General features: G+C 36.3%; 1 protein-coding gene across 2 annotated transcripts in view; it reads right to left on the bottom strand.

Moving 5' to 3' along the window:
* Positions 1–223: 223 nt before the first annotated feature.
* Positions 224–20,561, bottom strand: part of LOC110447113 (glycine receptor subunit alpha-3-like) — a 48,751-nt gene continuing 28,413 nt past the window's right edge. The window contains exons 2-8 of one of the 2 annotated variants that reach the window (XM_021492565.1): positions 19,896–19,966; positions 13,360–13,427; positions 7,773–7,999; positions 7,195–7,277; positions 5,991–6,125; positions 5,145–5,509; positions 224–4,778 (exon numbers count right to left, since the gene is read on the bottom strand). In XM_021492565.1, coding sequence (XP_021348240.1) covers positions 4,599–4,778; positions 5,145–5,509; positions 5,991–6,125; positions 7,195–7,277; positions 7,773–7,999; positions 13,360–13,427; positions 19,896–19,966 — 1,129 coding nt within the window. In that variant the 3' untranslated portion in view covers positions 224–4,598. The remainder of the gene's footprint in view (positions 4,779–5,144; positions 5,510–5,990; positions 6,126–7,194; positions 7,278–7,772; positions 8,000–13,359; positions 13,428–19,895; positions 19,967–20,561) is intronic. The other variant, XM_021492564.1, reaches the window with a different exon arrangement.

The raw sequence follows: 20,561 nt of genomic DNA, 5'->3' as shown, positions 1-20,561 counted from the left end.
TTGTACATATTGACCTTAGCCATCTGTTTGTCACTACGATCAATACAATTTATATTGACTCAACTTCATCTGTATTTTACTTCAAATATCAGAAAATATTTATTTATTAATTCCAAGATAAGTATCAACGGGTGTTCTGTGATTGTTGCTCTCCCAAATGGTCTAGGCTTCAGAATTTCAATTTCTTTTCTGTTGTTGGTTCGCTTAATCCCCTTGTCGGGTTTTAATTGGAGTTTTTCCGATAAGTTGACAGTATATGTGAAATTTAGATCAATGCAAAAGAAAAGAAAATCTAATAAAATAGTTTGACCTTTGAAATGGTTTATATATCTAACGTCAGCACTGATTATGTAATATTTTCAACTTACTGAAAACCACTACTTTATTAACAAATTCAGATGTTTATATTTTTTACACTTCACGCTGAAGAGTACTGACAGTTCATATGATTACAATACTTAAAATAACTTATTGCTTTTTACATTTTTATTATATTTCAAAAGTATAACGTGATGTAACATGATACATAGCTTCCTAATTAGGCATTTTCAGTATAATGTAACAACATCAATGCTAGTGCTGGTAGGTACGACGTAATGTTACAGTAACGCTACCGTGTAACGGGACCCAATTATCACCGATCACCTCTGGTCTCGACGTGTGATATTTCACTCTATGGGAATAATCGTGTGAACATCCGGACCAAATAAGATCACTTATAGAAACATCAATTACACACTTGAACTTAAGGACACTTTCGCTGTGTTGGTGATGTGAAGATCGATAGCCTGGCACTGAAGTGATCCCGCAGCACTGCCAAGTGTGTGCTGATTTCTTAAGAAACTATTTAAAAGACACCTCAGGTTTTAGCTACGTATCATCGTACTGGTTTCCGTTGTGTACAGCAGGCTGTTTGTTGTAGGATTTAATAAATTTATGAATTGTGTCATCATTTGTCAGATAAAGAAAAAATGTTTCACACTGTATTATTTCGTTTTAAACTTCCATATTTGGTTTAGAGTACTTTTTTGCTTTAATAATTGGTCACATTAATTTTGTATCTAATGAAGTGATATGGACGCGGCATATCTCTATTATCTTATTTCACCGAATCAATCATATTCTGTACACGTAGCTCATATTTGACTATATCAATACTATTTCGTACCCATTTAACCAAATATTTCCCTATTCTTTCACATTAGAGAGCTTAACTAACCTATTATTTTACTAAATAAAACAGCTCATCTCGCATAAGTTCGCATTAAATGAATCATATTTCAGAGTCAACATAACTATTTTAGTTAATGTTACAGGCTAGGCAACATGCCTGTCCGTATACTATTACACAAGGAAAAACTGCACAAGGTCGGTTTTGCCAATCCAATCGTTCTTTACGCCGTTACCTAACTATCGACATATTTGACTTGACAACCCCGTCGTACAACATCGTACTTGTATCTTGGTATCATATTCATTACAATATTCAATTCCAAAGTACGGTCGAGATATGAAACGGCGAAACTTACACTTCAGCCTCGGGATCCCGGTAGGATAGTTTCAGAGAGGAAACGTGGCATCACTGAATGCAAACCGAGTAAGATAGTATCTCTCCTGTTCTCTCGAGATTTCATCCCTACGATTTATTTTGACGCGAAAGATCTCCTTTGATTACACATGTACACCAGTTCTAATAAATATTGCAGAGGAACGCCGAGTTGCGTTGGATTAGTTTAGTTGTTCAATCAAAGAGAGTGCATGCCTCATAGTATCTATATTATTCAACGTTTGACACCTAGAAGGACCTTTATTTTGAAAAATATCTTATAAACGATTTAAATTATTTTAATTAAATGATGTTTAGCTAGTTGTGAATCATTCAAATTTAAAGAATGTTAGCTAACTGGCATCGACTACTTGCTGGTATAAGCCCATAATGTGTGATTGGATGCAGTTTCCTTATTTACTGTTTTACCTTTGGGATTAATCAATTATTTATGCTGAAATGGATATTTTTGATACTTTTCAGCTAGTTCAGACAATCTACTTCAGGTCTTTGTATTTTATACACCTTGTGATAATGGACCTTCGCTTTTATGAGTTATATATTTTACTGTACAGCCTATCAACAGCACGGTCAGTTTATTATAATGAATGGTCAGAATGGGAACACGAGAAAAAGTTAAGAATGTCTTGTGGATGAATTTTCCCTTTTAGAAATGGCTTTTCTCCAATTATCATCGCTGTTTGTGTGAGGTTAAGTCACTTTGTTTAGGTGGATCACAACACGTAAGGAACTCATAAAAATATCTTTGAGAAAAGTAACACCGATTTTAGTGTAAATATGCGGATGGAAGACCTGATGATAAAAACGTTCCTTTAGAACCTTTTCTTTTCTAGATATTTGCCATTAAAGAGTTTCCCATGCACTTGTAATTCGCTAGTGTCTCCTTTATACTTGATTGCAGAAACATTCTGTTTGGAATTCTCTCCTTGCCTCTATATATCGCACACATGTTTGCCATTCCAGAAAAACAATAAGGTTGTATTGCATATTCCTAGACAGTGCATCAAAGGCTTTTTGATATGTTACAGAGTTCCTTCGTTGTACTATAAGACGTTTTGTGTTATTGGCTGCTCTCATTCAGCCCTTTGTATTGCTTTTGCCTTGCAGATCTGTCTGCATTTCACATGTTTTCTTTTCTCATTGTATCCAACTCTGGCTCTTGTTTTCTTTGTTTTCTGAGACAGCGTGAAAGTAATATTTCATTTGAAATTATATGGATTTTCTTTTGAGTAAACTTCTAATCAAGACTACAAAATATATGAAATTTAAATTATTGAGCAAACTCTGTAGAGAAAAAAATAGTTCGTGTTAGTTATAATCAACTTTTTAATTAGTAAGCTACAGACGACTATGGAATTATGCATACATAAAGCAACATTAAGCAGTATGTTTTCCTTGTCAAACGGTCATACTCCTCTTCAATACGTTATTTTCCCCTGTTAATACGTCGTTTTCTTTGTCAGTCCGTCACTTTCCTTATCAAACTGAACCTTCGTTATCATTGTCAAATACTTATTCATTTTTCAATGTGTTAATTTTCTTGTCAAATTTCTTCTGACCTCGTGTTAGCTTCGTGGTCGATGTATAAATATTTAAAATTGAGTCTGTCCCACTTAGTGTTGTTTCTTAATAACTGTTCACGTAAATGAATTACCAAATCGGTGTTCACAGTATCTGTATCATTTTATCATACCCACTCAAATATAATAAAAGACGATTTGAATAAATTCTTATTTTCGTTGAGAAATACATATTCTCTAAGCTAATTGAATGTTCATTTATTGTATATATATCGCGACGATTTTGGGAGCAAAAATGAAAAGTAAGACTTAGAACATTAAATTCAAATTAAGTGTTTCTATTCAGTGCGAGTTTAACGACATGTTCTCCTTGTACATCAAACTAAGTTTTGATTTGTGGCTGTTTGTGGAATATTGCTTCATCGCATAAACCCAAGTCCATGGAAAAGAGGACGAACAGTAACGTACACCTTGCCCAGGAGTGTTTGTATGGCTGCTTTAATAGCGAATAAAACCATCAATGCAAACTTTAATATTGAAAAAGTTTAATAAGGTTTGTTTAAAAAAAAGGCATTTAGAAAAGAAAACTAGATTTCTTCATATCATTGGTAAGTTACTTGGGAATACCTTTCCCTCACGAGATGACACCTTGTAATGTAGGATATCCATGGTAATTTATTGAAAAATGTGCAATACTTATTAGATAGATAATAAGGCTGATAAAGCATTATGACAAAATTGGCATGTGTTCACGGATAAAGCTGTTAAACAGCGCAGTTGTAAACTGGTACATAATGGCAACTTATAGTTCACATTCAAAATTCTTTTAAACATTCATACACAAAAAAACAAGATTAAACAAAGCATGTTAATAGTCTTAAGAATTAAATAAGCACAATATTGCATGATATGAAATTATTTCACAGAAATAAACACCTGTTTGGCCAATTACGACACGGCGAAATATATGAACAGCACGCGAATAACAAAGGTAAGACAATTGTTTAAAACAAATTATCACAAACACCCGACGCAGGACGCTATTAACGAGAATTGTATCCTCATAATAATACAGTTTAGTACATCCTTGAGCAGGAGAAATCTTAACCTGTTACACAAGTATTAGTTAACGTTTGCCTCTACAGCCGATGGGAAAATAATTAAATCCCCATCGTTTGTGAAAAATATATAGTTCAGTAAGCGACTTATATAAATGTGATAAGCTGTATTGCAGACAAAATATTTTAGGGGAAAATTGGTATATGATTTGTTAAAACCTGCAAATTGCCACAGTAGGAATATATTCACAGTTTGACTATCGAGATTTGATCTCAAATAATTCTTCTCAGCTAGAAGAAGTTTTAATCTTTAATTAGTTTAATCTAGTTGTTTACTTAATATCACAAAACTGTTTGCCAGTGAATCGGAATGACACAGAAGTCTACAGGCGTCCGTTTGAGAACACCGGATAGTGTCTGACGCCAGAATGACACGGATAATATTAAAAGCGTTTATGTGATGTGAGGATTACCGTCCGGTGTAAATGTATAGTAAACCCAAAAAACTAAGTTGAAAACTAAAAATGACACAGGAAATAAAACTCGTGATATTTTGTCAATACATCTAGCTCTTCTCTTTGGGTCATCACATTTCTTGAAGAATCGGAATGAAGTTTCACTTTGCACACACTCCTGTAAAGAGAAAACAATCTATTTGAAAAAGTTATGTTTCACAATTTTAAAACATTAGATTTGACTATATTTATATTTTGAGCGTAACAGTATTTATCCAAGGCTTTGTTAATGAAATTGTAAATACAAAAATTCTAGACATCAGAACTTTTATTTCTTGTCAATTTGTGTATGGCTCGACACGTATTAATTAGAAATGAATGCTTATACTTATTTATATACTTCTGGATGCTCAGATCATCGATCATCATGGTGTTAAAAGTGTAAAACAGGTGCCCTACTAGCTTAAGATTTCAAGCGAACGCATGTGTATATGTTTTTCAGCGGAAGTTCGACTATCGTATATTCCACAATACTAACACTTACAGAACTTCCTTGGACAGCTGTTGGAGCACCATTCATTTTCTTTTTCCCTCTTAATGTCACATTTGCATATGCAAATTCGATTAAAGCTCCAAACACGAAGAACAGACAGGTTGCCATCCATACGTCGATAGCCTTTACGTATGACACACGCGGAAGCTGAGAGCGTGCACCGGCACTCTGCGTTGTCATGGTGAGCACTGTGAGGACACCCAATGAAATCCTCGCTGCTGTCGAGTCAATGTCGATCCAAAACGAGACCCACGACAGAATGACAATAAGGATGCTTGGTACGAACACTTGTATAACGTAATACCCAGTGTTCCTTCTCAACAGTACACCACCCTCCAGACAAGTGAAAATGCCAGCTGATTGAATATAAAAACGCACGTTTAACTATAAAATGTTATTGATATACATTTATACTATCACCTTTCACCGTGATCAACATGCAGCTAATTAATTACCACTCTACCATATCAACATAACATATTTTTTTTCTTATGAAACAGGTAGGTTGTTGACACATCACTGACTATTAAAACACAAGTTAAAACCTTTCTTTATCATATTCATTATCTAAAACTACCGGACAACCTCTAAATGTAAAGTTTTAACGGTACATAGGAATTAGAGGCGCACTCCCCCTTCATCTCCACAAAGTTTCGCAACTCTTTCACAAAGGTCTTAATATAATTGACGAGTCCCGAACTAAATGAAATAAATGTCTATTTGTAAGTAAACTATTATTTTCCTTGGCTTATGTATTGGGTTACTATATTTGTAATAGTTGCTTCTTTACTGAGTGTTCAGGTGGTTTCTCAATAAAGACCTGACGACATTTCTTACCTTCGCCATAGTCTTTGTCGCAGCGGTCGAAATAAGGGTCAGATTCGATGAAGAACTGAGGTAGTTCTACTTCCGTTATTTCCATAGCCTTAGTGGTATCCCAGTGGAATATCAGGTTTTCAGTCGTGTATCCGTCTGAAAAAAACAAAGTAGAGAAGGTGACGTTCCCTTAATCAATTGCAACACTCTTCTTTACAAAACTGATCATTAACACTTTTCCCAATGTACTTATTCTATATAATGATAGTGCTGACATCAGTTTATTGTATCAATAAAACAAAAATGCATAGACCAATGTAAATCACCAAGAACAGAACAAAGGTCGGTCTGAAACCTCAACGCATCTATCGGGTAGACTGGTTATGACTGGTAACATCTCGTGGTTTTATTATTTAGTACCACAACAACAAAGATGACTATTGCAAGACGGCTTTTAATCATATAAGAGGTTTATCTATATTTTACTTTTTCGACATGAATACAAGGATGGATTACTATAAAACTGTTCTATGCTAGTGTATGAAGGTTATACCCCAGAACGACTAGAAAGGACGTGTTAAAGGATTAAATGTAGGTTGCAAAATGTGTCTTTGCTTGTTTTTACCTTTTTGAAGCAGAACACAAAATTTAATTAAGTGACTGTCTTTATAGACAAAATGAAAAATCCGTATTGGATACCTTACGTTAGGCCGGATGATAACATAAATGTTCGCATGTTTAATACGAGCAGGATCTGGATGTAACACAAATGTCATTGCACATGCAAAAACTAGTGATCCTGATATTTATATGTAACCTACTCAACAGGCAATAATCATCAGAGCCCGGGTGTGTATATACAACCCTAATTGTCATAATGGATAGAACGTCAATCCGGACGTTACACACAACTCTTTTAACACGACATGATGAGAAGAGCTGGGATGGTCATACACAATGTAACATACGCCAGCATAGACTGCATCTTGATAGCTATAAACATCTGTCGCACACGTTTAAAGGAACAGAGCCAATATATTCAAGATAACCATTTGCAAAGCCAATACACATTTTTTTTAATAAGTCAGAACGAGGAATACTCAGAGTGCAGTGTGCAACAATATGTTGAATATGATTTAAAAGTAGCTATAACTTTCCGGCACTCGAGTTTGCAAAGTGATACACGTTCTCTCACATACACTGACACAGCATACAGCGTACTTACAACTTTCCATGTAAAAGGGACAGAACTGTGAGTCCAAAGGATACTTCTGTAGTTCCATGTGGCAGCTCAGGGTCATCCCAATCCTGATTTGAAACAAAACGGAAAACTCTTATTTTTTATACCTTAATAAAATACGTTCAGATCTTATTAGAACGACGAGTACAAGGTTGCACAATTTAGGAAACATGTGCAGGCGCTGTGATGTTTACTTGTCGCCGTAGAACACGATGCCGATCTTGCAATATTTATTATTTACATGTTGTAAAGTATCTGGTAAATGTGCTATAAAACACAATAGTTTCGGTATAAAAGTGTGTGTTTACCTTGCGATATAGAACTCAGTACTATTTTAAAGAAGATTTTGATATTTACCTAGCGCTGTAAAACACGGTACCATTCTGGTACAGGTGTAAAAGTGTGTATTTACCTGGCGATATAGAACCCAGTACTATTTTGGAGAAGATTTGATATTTACCTATCGCCGTAAAACACGGTACTATTCTAGTACAGGTGTAAAAGTGTGTATTTACCTGGCGATATAGAACTCAGTACTATTTTGGAGAAGATTTGATATTTACCTAGCGCTGTAAAACACGGTACCATTCTGGTACAGGTGCATAAGTTTGTTGGGAACAGTGATAGAATGGACAGCTGCCTCTTTCTCATTGGTGAAGATTGTGTCGGGGACCCAGACCTTATCTATAAGTTTCTGGTCCAGCTCGAGCCGTGTGATATCGGTCATATTGATGAATACAAGGCGAGGATCAGTCCATTTTTGTCGAAGAAAGATGTCCACAGAAAAATCCTGAAATTCATGGTGTTATAAAAAAGGTATAATGTATAAAATTCTCATACCTTTGCCAGGGAAAACTCTATCAGCTATCGGTTAGCAGAGCTCTTGAACTCAAACTCGAAACAATGTCGAATTCATGGAATGGTCTGTTGTATGTAGATGGCTTACGCTAGTATATAATGTTTGATGTTATCAAATTAGATTACAGTATTATTTCGTCTTTCAAATTGTTTTCAGTATTGGAAAGTAACAATGTTATTCATTGGCAATAATTTCTTTAAAAAGGTCTCTTTGTTCCAGTCTGTTTTCAGCCCTTGCAAACATACACAAGGTTCGCATAATAACAATAGCATAATGTCGTTTTCTAATCATACCAACGCTTCTAAAATACGTTAATCGAGAAATGTTATTTTGCTATTCACAAAACATTATTTCATTATTATTATACAAAGCCGTCATACTGAACAAACTTCAGGTTGCAAATAGAACTTTATGGTTTATTGAACCGATTTGCGGAAAACGCAATATAAAATTCTTTAGAGAATATTACGGTGAGTCTGTGTCAATGCAGGTAACACCGATAATAGCAATAACAATGGAGTGTCAAGATCTCTGTTACACATATTTTACAGATAAGACCTGACAAGATGATAAGGAAACTATAGGGCAATTATCCCAGCCGTGTGTAAGGGGTTAAATAAACCGGCTATATTTGAACCAGAGTGCAATTCGACATTTGTTTATACTTAGACCACGAACAGTAGCCAGATGAGGTTCTAGACAAATGGTACATATGAAATTGAACAGATGACCCTTCCGAGATAAAACTAGCCAGACGAGACCAATTAGATAAGAGTCTAGATGTGTGGCTTATAATAATAAATTTTGTAATAACATCGAAAAGAATTGATGATCATTGACAAGAATAAGACAAATAACAGAATTAGGCTGCTTTGAATTAGTGTTCAGCTTGTAATCGGTTGTTCACTAGATCTACTAGATAGTACTACAGCCTAACCTTCCGTAACAGGCTTAGATCAATACGGAAACAAAACTCACATATTACTATAGCCTAACTCGGCGTAACAGGCATAGATCAATACGGTAAACAAACTCACAAAGTACTACAGCCTAACTCGGCGTAACAGGCTTATATCAATACGGTAAATAAACTCACATAGTACTACAGCCTAACTCGGCGTAACAGGTTTAGATAATTACGATAAACAAACTCACATAGTACTACAGCCTAACTCGGCGTAACAGGCTTTGATCAATACGGTAACAAAACTCACATAGTACTACAGCCTAACTCGGCGTAACAGGCTTTGATCAATACGGTAACAAAACTCACATAGTACTACAGCCTAAATCGGCGTAATAGGCTTAGATCAACACGGTAACAAAACTCATATATTACGACAGCCTAACTCGGTGTAACATGCTTAGATCTATACGGTAAACAAACTCACATAGTGCTACAGCCTACCTCGGCGTAACAGGCTTAGATCAGTACGGAAACAAAATTCACATAGTACTACAGCCTTTCACGGCGTAACAGGCTTATATCAATACGGTAAATAAACTCACATAGTACTACAGCCTAACTCGGCGTAACAGGTTTAGATAATTACGATAAACAAACTCACATAGTACTACAGCCTAACTCGGCGTAACAGGCGTAGATCAATACGGTAAAACAACTTACATAGTACTACAGCCTAACTCGGCGTAACAGGTTTAGATAATTACGATAAACAAACTCACATAGTACTACAGCCTAACTCGGCGTAACAGGCGTAGATCAATACGGTAAAACAACTTACATAGTACTACAGCCTAACTCGGCGTAACAGGTTTAGATAATTACGATAAACAAACTCACATAGTACTACAGCCTAACTCGGCGTAACAGGTTTAGATAATTACGATAAACAAACTCACATAGTACTACAGCCTAACTCGGCGTAACAGGTTTAGATAATTACGATAAACAAACTCACATAGTACTACAGCCTAACTCGGCGTAACAGGTTTAGATAATTACGATAAACAAACTCACATAGTACTACAGCCTAACTCGGCGTAACAGGTTTAGATAATTACGATAAACAAACTCACATAGTACTACAGCCTAACTCGGCGTAACAGGTTTAGATAATTACGATAAACAAACTCACATAGTACTACAGCCTAACTCGGCGTAACAGGTTTAGATAATTACGATAAACAAACTCACATAGTACTACAGCCTAACTCGGCGTAACAGGCTTAGATCAACACGGTAACAAAACTCATATATTACTACAGCCTAACTCTGTGTAACATGCTTAGATCAATACGGTAAACAAACTCACATAGTCCTACAGCCTACCTCGGCGTAACAGGCTTACATCAGTACGGAAACAAAATTCACATAGTACTACAGCCTTTCACAGCGTAACAGGCTTATATCAATTCGGGCAAAACAATCACATAGAACTAAAGACTAACCCGGCGTAACAGGCTTATATCAATTCGGGCAAAACAATCACATAGAACTAAAGACTAACCCGGCGTAACAGGCTTAGATTAATTCGGTCAAAACAATGACATAGAACTACAGACTAACCCGCCGTAACAGGCTTAGATCAATATGGTAACAAAACTCACATAGTACTGCAGCCAACCTCGGCGTAACAGGCTTAGATCAATGCGGTCAAAACAATCACATAGAACTACAGCTTACCCCGGAGAAACAGGCTTAGATCAATACGAGCAAAACAATCACATAGAACTAAAGACTAACCCGGCGTAACAGGCTTATATCAAAACGGTAAAACAACTCGCATAGGACTACAGCCTAAATCGGCGTAACAGGCGTAGATCAATACGGCAAAACAACTTACATAATACTACAGCCTAACTCGGCGTAACAGACATAGATCAAAACGGTAAAACAACTCACCTAGTACTACAGCCTAACTCGACGCAACAGGCTTAGATATCAATACGGTAAATAAACTCACATAGTACTACAGCCTATCACGGCGTAACAGGCTAATATCAATAAGGTAAAACACTCACACATTACTACAGCCTAACTCGACGCAACAGGCTTAGATCAATACGGCCAAAACAATCACATAGAACTACAGCCTAACCCGGCGTAACATGCTTAGATCAATACGTTAAACAAACTCACATAGTCCTACAGCCTAACTCGGCGTAACATACTTAGATCAAAACGGTAAAACAACTCACCTAGTACTACAGCCTAACTCGACGCAACATGCTTAGATCAGGCTTACATCAGTACGGAAACAAGATTCACATAGTACTACAGCCTAACTAGGCGTAACAGGCTTAGATCATTACGGTAACAAAATTCACATAGTACTACAGCATGTCACGGAGTAACAGGCTTATATCCATACGGTAAATAAATTCACATAGTACTACATCCTTTCACGGCGTAACAGGCTTATATCAAAACGGTAATAAACTCGCATAGTACTACAGCCTTACTCGGCGTAACATGCTTAGATCAATACGGTAAAATAGTTACATAGTACTACAGCCTATCTCGGCGTAACAGACTTAGACCAAAACGGTAAAACAACTCACATAGTACTACAGCCTACCTCGGCGTAACGGGCTTACATCAGTACGGAAACAAGATTCACATAGTACTACAGCCTAACTAGGCGTAACAGGCTTAGATCATTACGGTAACAAAACTCATATATTACTACAGCCTAACTCTGTGTAACATGCTTAGATCAATACGTTAAACAAACTCGTATAGTACTACAGCCTAACTCGACGCAACAGGCTTAGATATCAATACGGTAAACAATCTCGCAGAGTACTACAGCCTTACTCGGCGTAACATGCTTAGATCAATACGTTAAACAAACTCACATAGTCCTACAGCCTTCCTCGGCGTATCAGGCTTACATCAGTACGGAAACAAGATTCACATAGTACTACAGCCTAACCCGGCGTAACATGCTTAGATCAATACGGTCAAAACAATCCCATAGAACTACAGCCTAACCCGGCGTTACAGGCTTAGATCAATACGGTCAAAACAATTACATAGAACTAAAGACTAACCCGGCGTAACAGGCTTAGATTAATTCGGTCAAAACAATGACATAGAACTACAGACTAACCCGCCGTAACAGGCTTAGATCAATATGGTAACAAAACTCACATAGTACAACAGCCTACCTCGGCATAACAGGCTTAGATCAGTACGGTAAATAAATTCACATAGTACTACATCCTTTCACGGCGTAACAGGCTTATATCAATACGGTAATTAAACACACATAGTACTACAGCCTAACTAGGCGTAACAGGCTTAGATCATTACGGTAACAAAACTCATATATTACTACAGCCTAACTCGGTGTAACATGCTTAGATCTATACGGTAAACAAACTCACATAGTACTACAGCCTAACTCGGCGTATCAGGCTTAGATCAATACGGTAAAACAGTCACATAGTACTACAGCTTAACCCGGCGTAACAGGCTTAGATCAATACGTTAAAACAGTCACATAGTACTACAGCCTAACCCGTCGTAACAGGCTTAGATCAATACGTTAAAACAGTCACATAGTACTACAGCCTAACCCGCCGTAACAGGCTTAGATCAATACGTTAAACATACTCTTATAGTACTACAGCTTATCTCGCCGTAACAGGCTTAGATCAATACGTTAAACAAACTCGTATAGTACTACAGCCTATCTCGGCGTAACAGACTTAGACCAAAACGGTAAAACAACTCACATAGTACTACAGCCTAACTCGGCGTAACAGGCTTATATCAATACGGTAAAACACTCACACATTACTACAGCCTAACTCGACGCAACATGCTTAGATCAATACGTTAAACAAACTCGTATAGTACTACAGCCTAACTCGCCGTAACAGGCTTAGATCAATACGGTAAACAAACTCGCATAGTACTACAGCCTTACTCGGCGTAACATGCTTAGATCAATACGGTAAAACAGTTACATAGTACTACAGCCTATCTCGGCGTAACAGACTTAGACCAAAACGGTAAAACAACTCACATAGTACTACAGCCTAACTCGGCATAACAGGCTTATATCAAAACGGTAATAAACTCACATAGTACTACAGCCTAACTCGGCGTAACAGGTTTAGATAATTACGATAAACAAACTCACATAGTACTACAGCCTAACTCGGCGTATCAGGCTTAGATCAATACGGTAAACAAACTCAAATAGTACTACAGCCTAACCCGGCGTAACAGGCTTAGATCAATACGGTAAAACAGTCACATAGTACTACAGCCTAACCCGGCGTACCAGGCTTAGATCAATACGGTAAAAAAAACTCACCATGGATATCTCGCGTATTGAATGTATACTGCGCACAAACAGCTGTATTGTCACATTTGTCGCTGTGTCTAAAATACAAAGTAAAATGGCATATGTCAAAAAAAGCGATATGCTGAACCATTGAAGTGTTACGCAGAATCTATTGATAAGAAAAACAAAGACTTTAACATTGAAGATATGTTCTCATTAAGCAATATGTGATGCTTGGTAGAAAGACAATTGCGAACTTCCCGATTGGCATATATTAAGGAATAACCGGGACAATCAATTTCTTCCAGTTCTTTGTGCACTATTCATGAAAGTGGATGTTTTCGATTATGCCCATTAGTATACCTCATGGTTTTGTTGTTACTTCCAGAGTTCTAGATGTGAGAAGGTGGCATTACTTGGATTTGACCTAGATTTACATGGCTGGTGTCGTCGATGAAGCGAGATACGCTTCTCCTTCCGAAATACCTGGTCTTTTTCTCATTGTAATTTTTGTCAATCAATAACATATGTTTAAACCCTACGACCTTTTTAAATGATAGTAATATTCTCGTGAAAAGAAATCAACACGTTATACGCTATATTGCACATAGTGCTTATTAATACCTGTACGCAGTGATCGATCAGTTATCATTCAAAACATGAAACATGGAGTTATACCAATCGCACCAAAAAGGTCATTCAAAATAAAGGTGAAGATATGCTTTTTATTTGGTATCCATAGGAAACATAGATACACCAGCGGTTAAAGAAAGTGTAACATTAAGAGCTTAAGTATAAAACCTGAAACCTGAAACATAGGAAAACAGAGAATATGATAACATATGTTGCGTGAAAAAAACACGTTAATTGTTTGCTTTATTTACAGTGTTTTACCAATACAACTTAATTGCAGGAGGATAACATAATAATAAACTCGACCAAATTGACAGGTTTAAGAGATCAACGATAATACAACCAAATCGTACGAGGCTGGCATGGAATGTAAAAAACAGTCCTGTTCAAATCTGTTAAAGATGTGTTCAAAGCCAGATCGTACAAAGGGCAACATTCCGGGTCAACTAGATTACGGATTAAACAGTTGTTACAGCTGTGTCGTGTTTGTTTTCTATGTCAGATCATCAGGAGACTTAAGGAAATTCCGACAGAAAATCGCATTACAAACTGTTTATGTAATGTGTAACGGAACAGCTTAGAATGAAAAATTATTATCTTAATGTAGGTACACTGTACACGAATGTTGATTACCGCTTACAATGTATATCATCTAGTCCTTACAAGAGAACAGAAGTACATAACATGTACGATAGACCAAATATATCTCGCAACATAAAGAAATTGCTACATACTGTAAAATCATAAATTTTCGTGGGACATTAAATGTTGTTTATTTCGTGGTTAACAATAATCCACGAAATTAAATCCCCACGAAAACATAAATTTGGTATGATATGGATAGGGGAAAATCAGAAATTAGCGAAATATAATGTCCTTGAAACAGGCTAGCCAATGAAAACCATGACATTTTAACCCCATGAAAATAAATGATTCTACAGTAAGTATTAAAAATGTAAATACAAAATATTAACAAAACTTGAAATTGATCAAAGCAAATTAGTCCTCTATGAATGAATATTTTCATAAATAAACTGTTTGGAGTTTATTCAAGGAAAATGGAGCGGCTACCGATATACAATGTCGGTTAGGGCGTAATTGGATTGCGTGCCTTGTAATCCCAATCTCAAATTATGACTCAGGGCTAAACAACTGAGAGTTCTACTATCTGTATCATTTGAAAGCAATACCGCTGAGAACACAAAGATAATCGAAACGAAACCTTCAGGTCATAATAACGTTCTGTTTTATCATGGAACCTACCACAAATCGATATACCTTTGAGGTCTAGTAATACACAGATTGTCATTTATCAGTCGACAATACCATACATTTACCAAAGACAGACAGGAATTTGATACTGTCGGTCAATTAACAACTTCTGCTTGGCAGTGACTCTTTTACTCTATAATTATTTTCAAATAATAGATGATCTTTTGATAATCTCAGAATGGTTGACCTCAACATTCTTTCTAGACCTACAAAAACATTTTCAATTCAGACAATTCTACACTTGGCTGTCAACAGTTTCAGTTGGAACTTCTATTTTTCAAACTGCAGCTTAGTACATTTTGACGTGTAATATTCGTATGAACAACACATGTTCAGATGGTTCTTACTTAATAGAGCTTCATCGGTGAAGCTACACGCATGTGACACGTCGTAAAATGTACATTCATCAGAAGTTCATTAATTTCAACATATCAAAATGAAATTTCGTTAAAAAGTGTATTAAAGTCACATGAACAGCACATCTGTTATTATAATGATGATTTTAAAGATAGTTCTGTCGACGCTTGGTTAGTCGGCATATCAATATACACACATGTGACACGACGTCGATCAGACGAAGTTGAATTCAGTCAACTGTCCATAACTTTAAAGGTTTCTTGGTGAACATGTGATTTTTGGCATATAGATAGCATAGATTAGGATGTCCCGTACTCTTTCTGGCGTTTCAAAATAATTTGTGTGGCATGCTTGTTGCTTGAAGACGTCTGTTGTTGTCGGCAAAGTTCGTCGTTCATATGTTAACACTTGTTCAGTAGGGCATAGACGACCCTCCTAACGTGTTAATTATTGAAAATATTATATCGATTTTAAAGAGTACGAATCAACCATGATATAAAGAACAGGATTTTACTTGGGCAATTAGACCAGTAAGTAAATCTAGGCATTTAAATAAGCATACTCAAGGTTTCGGATAGAAGACCACTAAAATCATGCATGAGCTGATTGCAGGCTGGCCATGGGTTAAAAATGTCATTGTTTTCCGAATTTCTTTTTAGCAGCGGTTAGAAGAGAATGTCTCTGACAAAAATCAATAAAATTTGTATTTACAGAAAAATAGCAACACTTGTCTTTTGGAGATATGATATATGTGTGTCACGTCTGGTCACCCTTTGGACATAGCTCTGACGCAGCATAACGCAACATAAAACAAAGTTTGCGTTAAAAGTACATACACCTTATGGGACAACACCTAAGTGACATTTGTAGTGAATGGCTGCAAAGAGCTATACAACATAGCATGACGCGATCCATTGAATTGTCTAAATCCAAATTTGGTATGACCTCATAAATGTTAAAAAAAAATCGTTCTTTCAGTATTACATTAAATACGATTATTATGACAATTTGCTGCAGTGCAGGATACAAAATATGTTTCGCAAAATCCGACCCCCAAAAACCTGTTTGTATATGGTAAAATTGCGCACTAGCGATGTTGTAAACCGCATGACTGGAACTGCATTAATAAATCAGCGCCCAGCTTATCTATGAGTTCTAAACCAGTTATACTTATTTGTTCCCCACTGGTTCCCAATGACATATTGGGATGGCGGAGTGTAGAATGAGGTGACCTATGACTTGACCTTTGACCTTGACTTTTGAAAATGTTTGTCCGGGATATGTCTTCTATACTATTTCACATGAAGCAACCAGATTTGGTGTACGAGGACATCTTACAATGACGGAGCACAGAGTGGAAGGATTAGGTTGTCACTCTGACATATGACTACACCTTTGACCTTTACTTTGAAAATGATTGTCCGGGGCAATTCTTTTTAACTGTTTCATCTGGAGTAACCAGATTGTGTGTACAAGGACATCTTTGGATGGCGAAGTGCAGAGTACAAGAATTAGGTCACTGTGACGTATGACTTGACCTTTAATCTTCTCTTTTGAAAATGATTGTCCGGGGCATATGTTCTATACTTTTTCATCTGAAGTAACCAGATATGGTGCACAAGGACGTCTTGGGATGACGGAGTACAAAATGTAGGTCATTATGACCTCACTTTGACCTTTGCTTTGACATTTGATCTTACCCTTTTGAAAAAAATACTATTTCAACTCCGGTAACCAGATTTTATGGAAATCATTAAATCATTACCGGTGGGGGACTACGATTTGCCTTGAAATACTTTGCCTTCTTATGCAAGCATTTTTTATAATAATTGAAAACAACCATAATTTGTTTTAAATCCTAAGTACTGTATAAGAGTTATAACTTAAGTTAGAGCTTTCAAAGGTAAGATAATTTCTTATTGGCCTTTCATCTTAACCGACTGAACAAAGTAGATTCCAAGTATCTATTCCAGTATTAGAAAATATTTGTTATAACATCATCGCGTCATTTTTCATATGTGATACTGACATGTCGTCACGTCGTCGTTGGATTAATCTGTAAGATGGTGATATATATTAACCTCTCTAGATATTAAGTATAATCCGTGACAAATCGTCGTCTGCTGACATATTAAGTACGTAACATGTGGTCAGATTGTTCAGCTTCCTCCGCACAAGAGTACTACGTCTGATGGGAGCTCGTGTCATAGTAAATTTGTATTGACCGAAATTGGCTATCAATCGTAGTAATCTTATCCGGGGAATAGAGGAGATGATCGAGTCCTAGTAATTATAGACTCGCCACAATTCGTCCATTACTTTGCTGGGTCATATTTCAATCAGCACGGAAAGAACTGATTGGAATGTAGTTGTCAAAATCAGGTCACTGTCACGCTAAAAAGCTACAAACAACAAGTGGGCGAAGGTCAAGGTCAGGAGTCCTTAATACCATCACACAACTGTTCCATGGGATCAGAGAACCAAATGAATTTTTTGAAAGCAAAAAGGAGGTCACGGCGAAGTATACCGTCATGAAATAAATTTGTAATCAATATTACAACTGATATAACCATTACATACGGTCTTATCACACTTCCTGGTTGTAACTCGATCAACTCATTTTTAATAAAATGTGATTAGAGTCATACAAGCTCAATTACATTACCGTGTAAAATATATCTGTAATATCGGCCATTTTGTCGCTGTCACCCCTCCCGTTATAACCATTGTATACATGCCACGAGGGAGCAATCGATAGCCACTTACTGGCATCACGTCAGGCCGGATCAGGCCATGTCACGTATAATATCACAGCGATATTGGCCTCACGGGAACCATAAACAGTCGGCCATGGGTGTAACACTTTAATACGTCGGAAAAAATGTCGCTGTGGTGAATTGAAACACGCTACACAAATACCTTGTCAGTTACCGAAGTTTCAAGATCTGTTCAAACACTCATACGATAAATTTCGAAAATGCTCGTCGACGTGTAGGCACCTGAATTGATGATATTCGACAGCCTCTAAATTCACAAGAGGTCTCATTATCCTGACAAAGCGATCGCTAAGCCCATAGCAGAAACAATGATTTCCTGCGGAGCTTGTGTGTGCAAAAGCGCAAGCAACCCTTTCTTTTAGTTTGTTGAGATATTTTCATTATAGTAATAACATAAACTTTTTTTCTTGATTTAAGTATGTGCACATGTATTATTATATACCTATTTGCTTTTGTTCGTTGTGATCGCATATCCCATGGTGCGTCGGTTTCGTGATTATATTTGTGATTCTATCAATTCATACAGATGACATTACAGGTAGTTAAGTAAAAATGGTGTAGCCTTGAATAGTTAACGACCATACATATCACGTTAGGGTATGCATATTGAATCGGTTGTTTCAAAGAGTTTTATAAACTTGGATACGAAAGGAAAAAAAAACCTTAGCAATTTCATCTAAAGATAATTTAATAAGTAACCTCATTGGAATAGGCGAATCCTTCAATTTATTCTATTTGATCAATTCAAATCGATCAGGTAATTCAAATGTTTATACCACGCAAAACATATCAAATTCCATTGTTCCATTTTGTGACTATCGGAAACTTTCAGAAAGTATAAATGTTTAAGTATGCTCACAAGGTACAATGTATATATATTTTTTTTTTTTTTTTTTTTTTTTTTTTGTTAGTTCGCAGAGAAGGCCATGTAACAGATTGGTCAAACCAACATTTTGTTTAATGTCTTTGATTTAGTTATTATTATTATTTTACTCGCATTTCTCTACTTGCATCTCGAAATGTCCTTCTCTGAACTCAAAAACAATTTGACCCCTTGATGCAAAAGGGTGTAGGATAGGGAAATTCCACCATGTTTGTTTTTTCCAAATTGGGTAAAAACTGACGCTTTCTGGGGTTTTAAACTAAATTTTACAATCCAGAGGATTAAATTGCCCTTATGCTTCACCTTTGGGCAAGAAATAATATTTTGCTTTAATTCCAATCTCGAGAAGTAGCTCAGAAAGAATAAAAGGTGTCGCAGATTCCGCATCGCCACATCTGAATGTTCCAAATTTCGTGACGTCATGTCATTGTCTACCCATTGTAAAGTCACGCACGTAAAATGGGGTGTAGAAAAGAAAAGTCGTTCACCCATTTCTTACTCTGCATAGGTATGCCATAGATACACAGAAATGAGAGATAACAACAATTTTGAGTAGTGGAAAAACAATGCGTTGCCGTACTCACCGAGCACAAACCTCGAGGCTATCATCGAATTGTAAAACAATAATGTCTAGCACTACTTACCTTGCTCGAAATTCGGGGCTATACTCGAGTCGTACCGGGAGGTATTGAGGAGATGATTGAGGACATCTTGTCTGGAAAAAATGGTAAAGAACATCTATGAATGGTATTTGTCATAAAAGATTAGATTTACCCGCTGGATATTTACCCTAAACTTACAACTTAAAAGCCATTTTGTCAAATGTTTTGTAACCTTTACGTTAGGTTTTCGTCTTAATCAAACGCACTTCTCTGTAAAGGTCTTATCAGATTGGTTTCTTGTTTTTAATACATGTAGAAGCATGGAAAACAATGAGCTACATAAAAATAGCAATACTAATAAGCGTGTGGTCTCAAAAGTATATATCAACCATTTCCAAACTATATGTGTTAAGTAATATCAATATTTATCGATACATTACAATATCTATGTTTCATACACAAGGCATTGCATTGTTTCTTATGGATACTGAAATACGGTTACTTGAAAAGCTGATATTTTTGTTAAACAGAAATAGTCAATGCATGTTGATATTTGCGTTACATAACGCTTCTTCGTTGATTAGCTTAGATGCCCTAATATAACTATCTAATATTCAATGGTGAGTCTAAATTCTCTAATATAATATCCCTTTGGGTGACATATTGTCAATATTATCATAATTAACAAATACCTATTTCAAATTATAC

Source organism: Mizuhopecten yessoensis, unplaced genomic scaffold (genome assembly GCF_002113885.1).
Source record: "Mizuhopecten yessoensis strain PY_sf001 unplaced genomic scaffold, ASM211388v2 scaffold3229, whole genome shotgun sequence".
NCBI lineage: Eukaryota > Metazoa > Mollusca > Bivalvia > Pectinida > Pectinidae > Mizuhopecten > Mizuhopecten yessoensis.
This window is presented reverse-complemented; position numbering and strand designations above follow the sequence as displayed.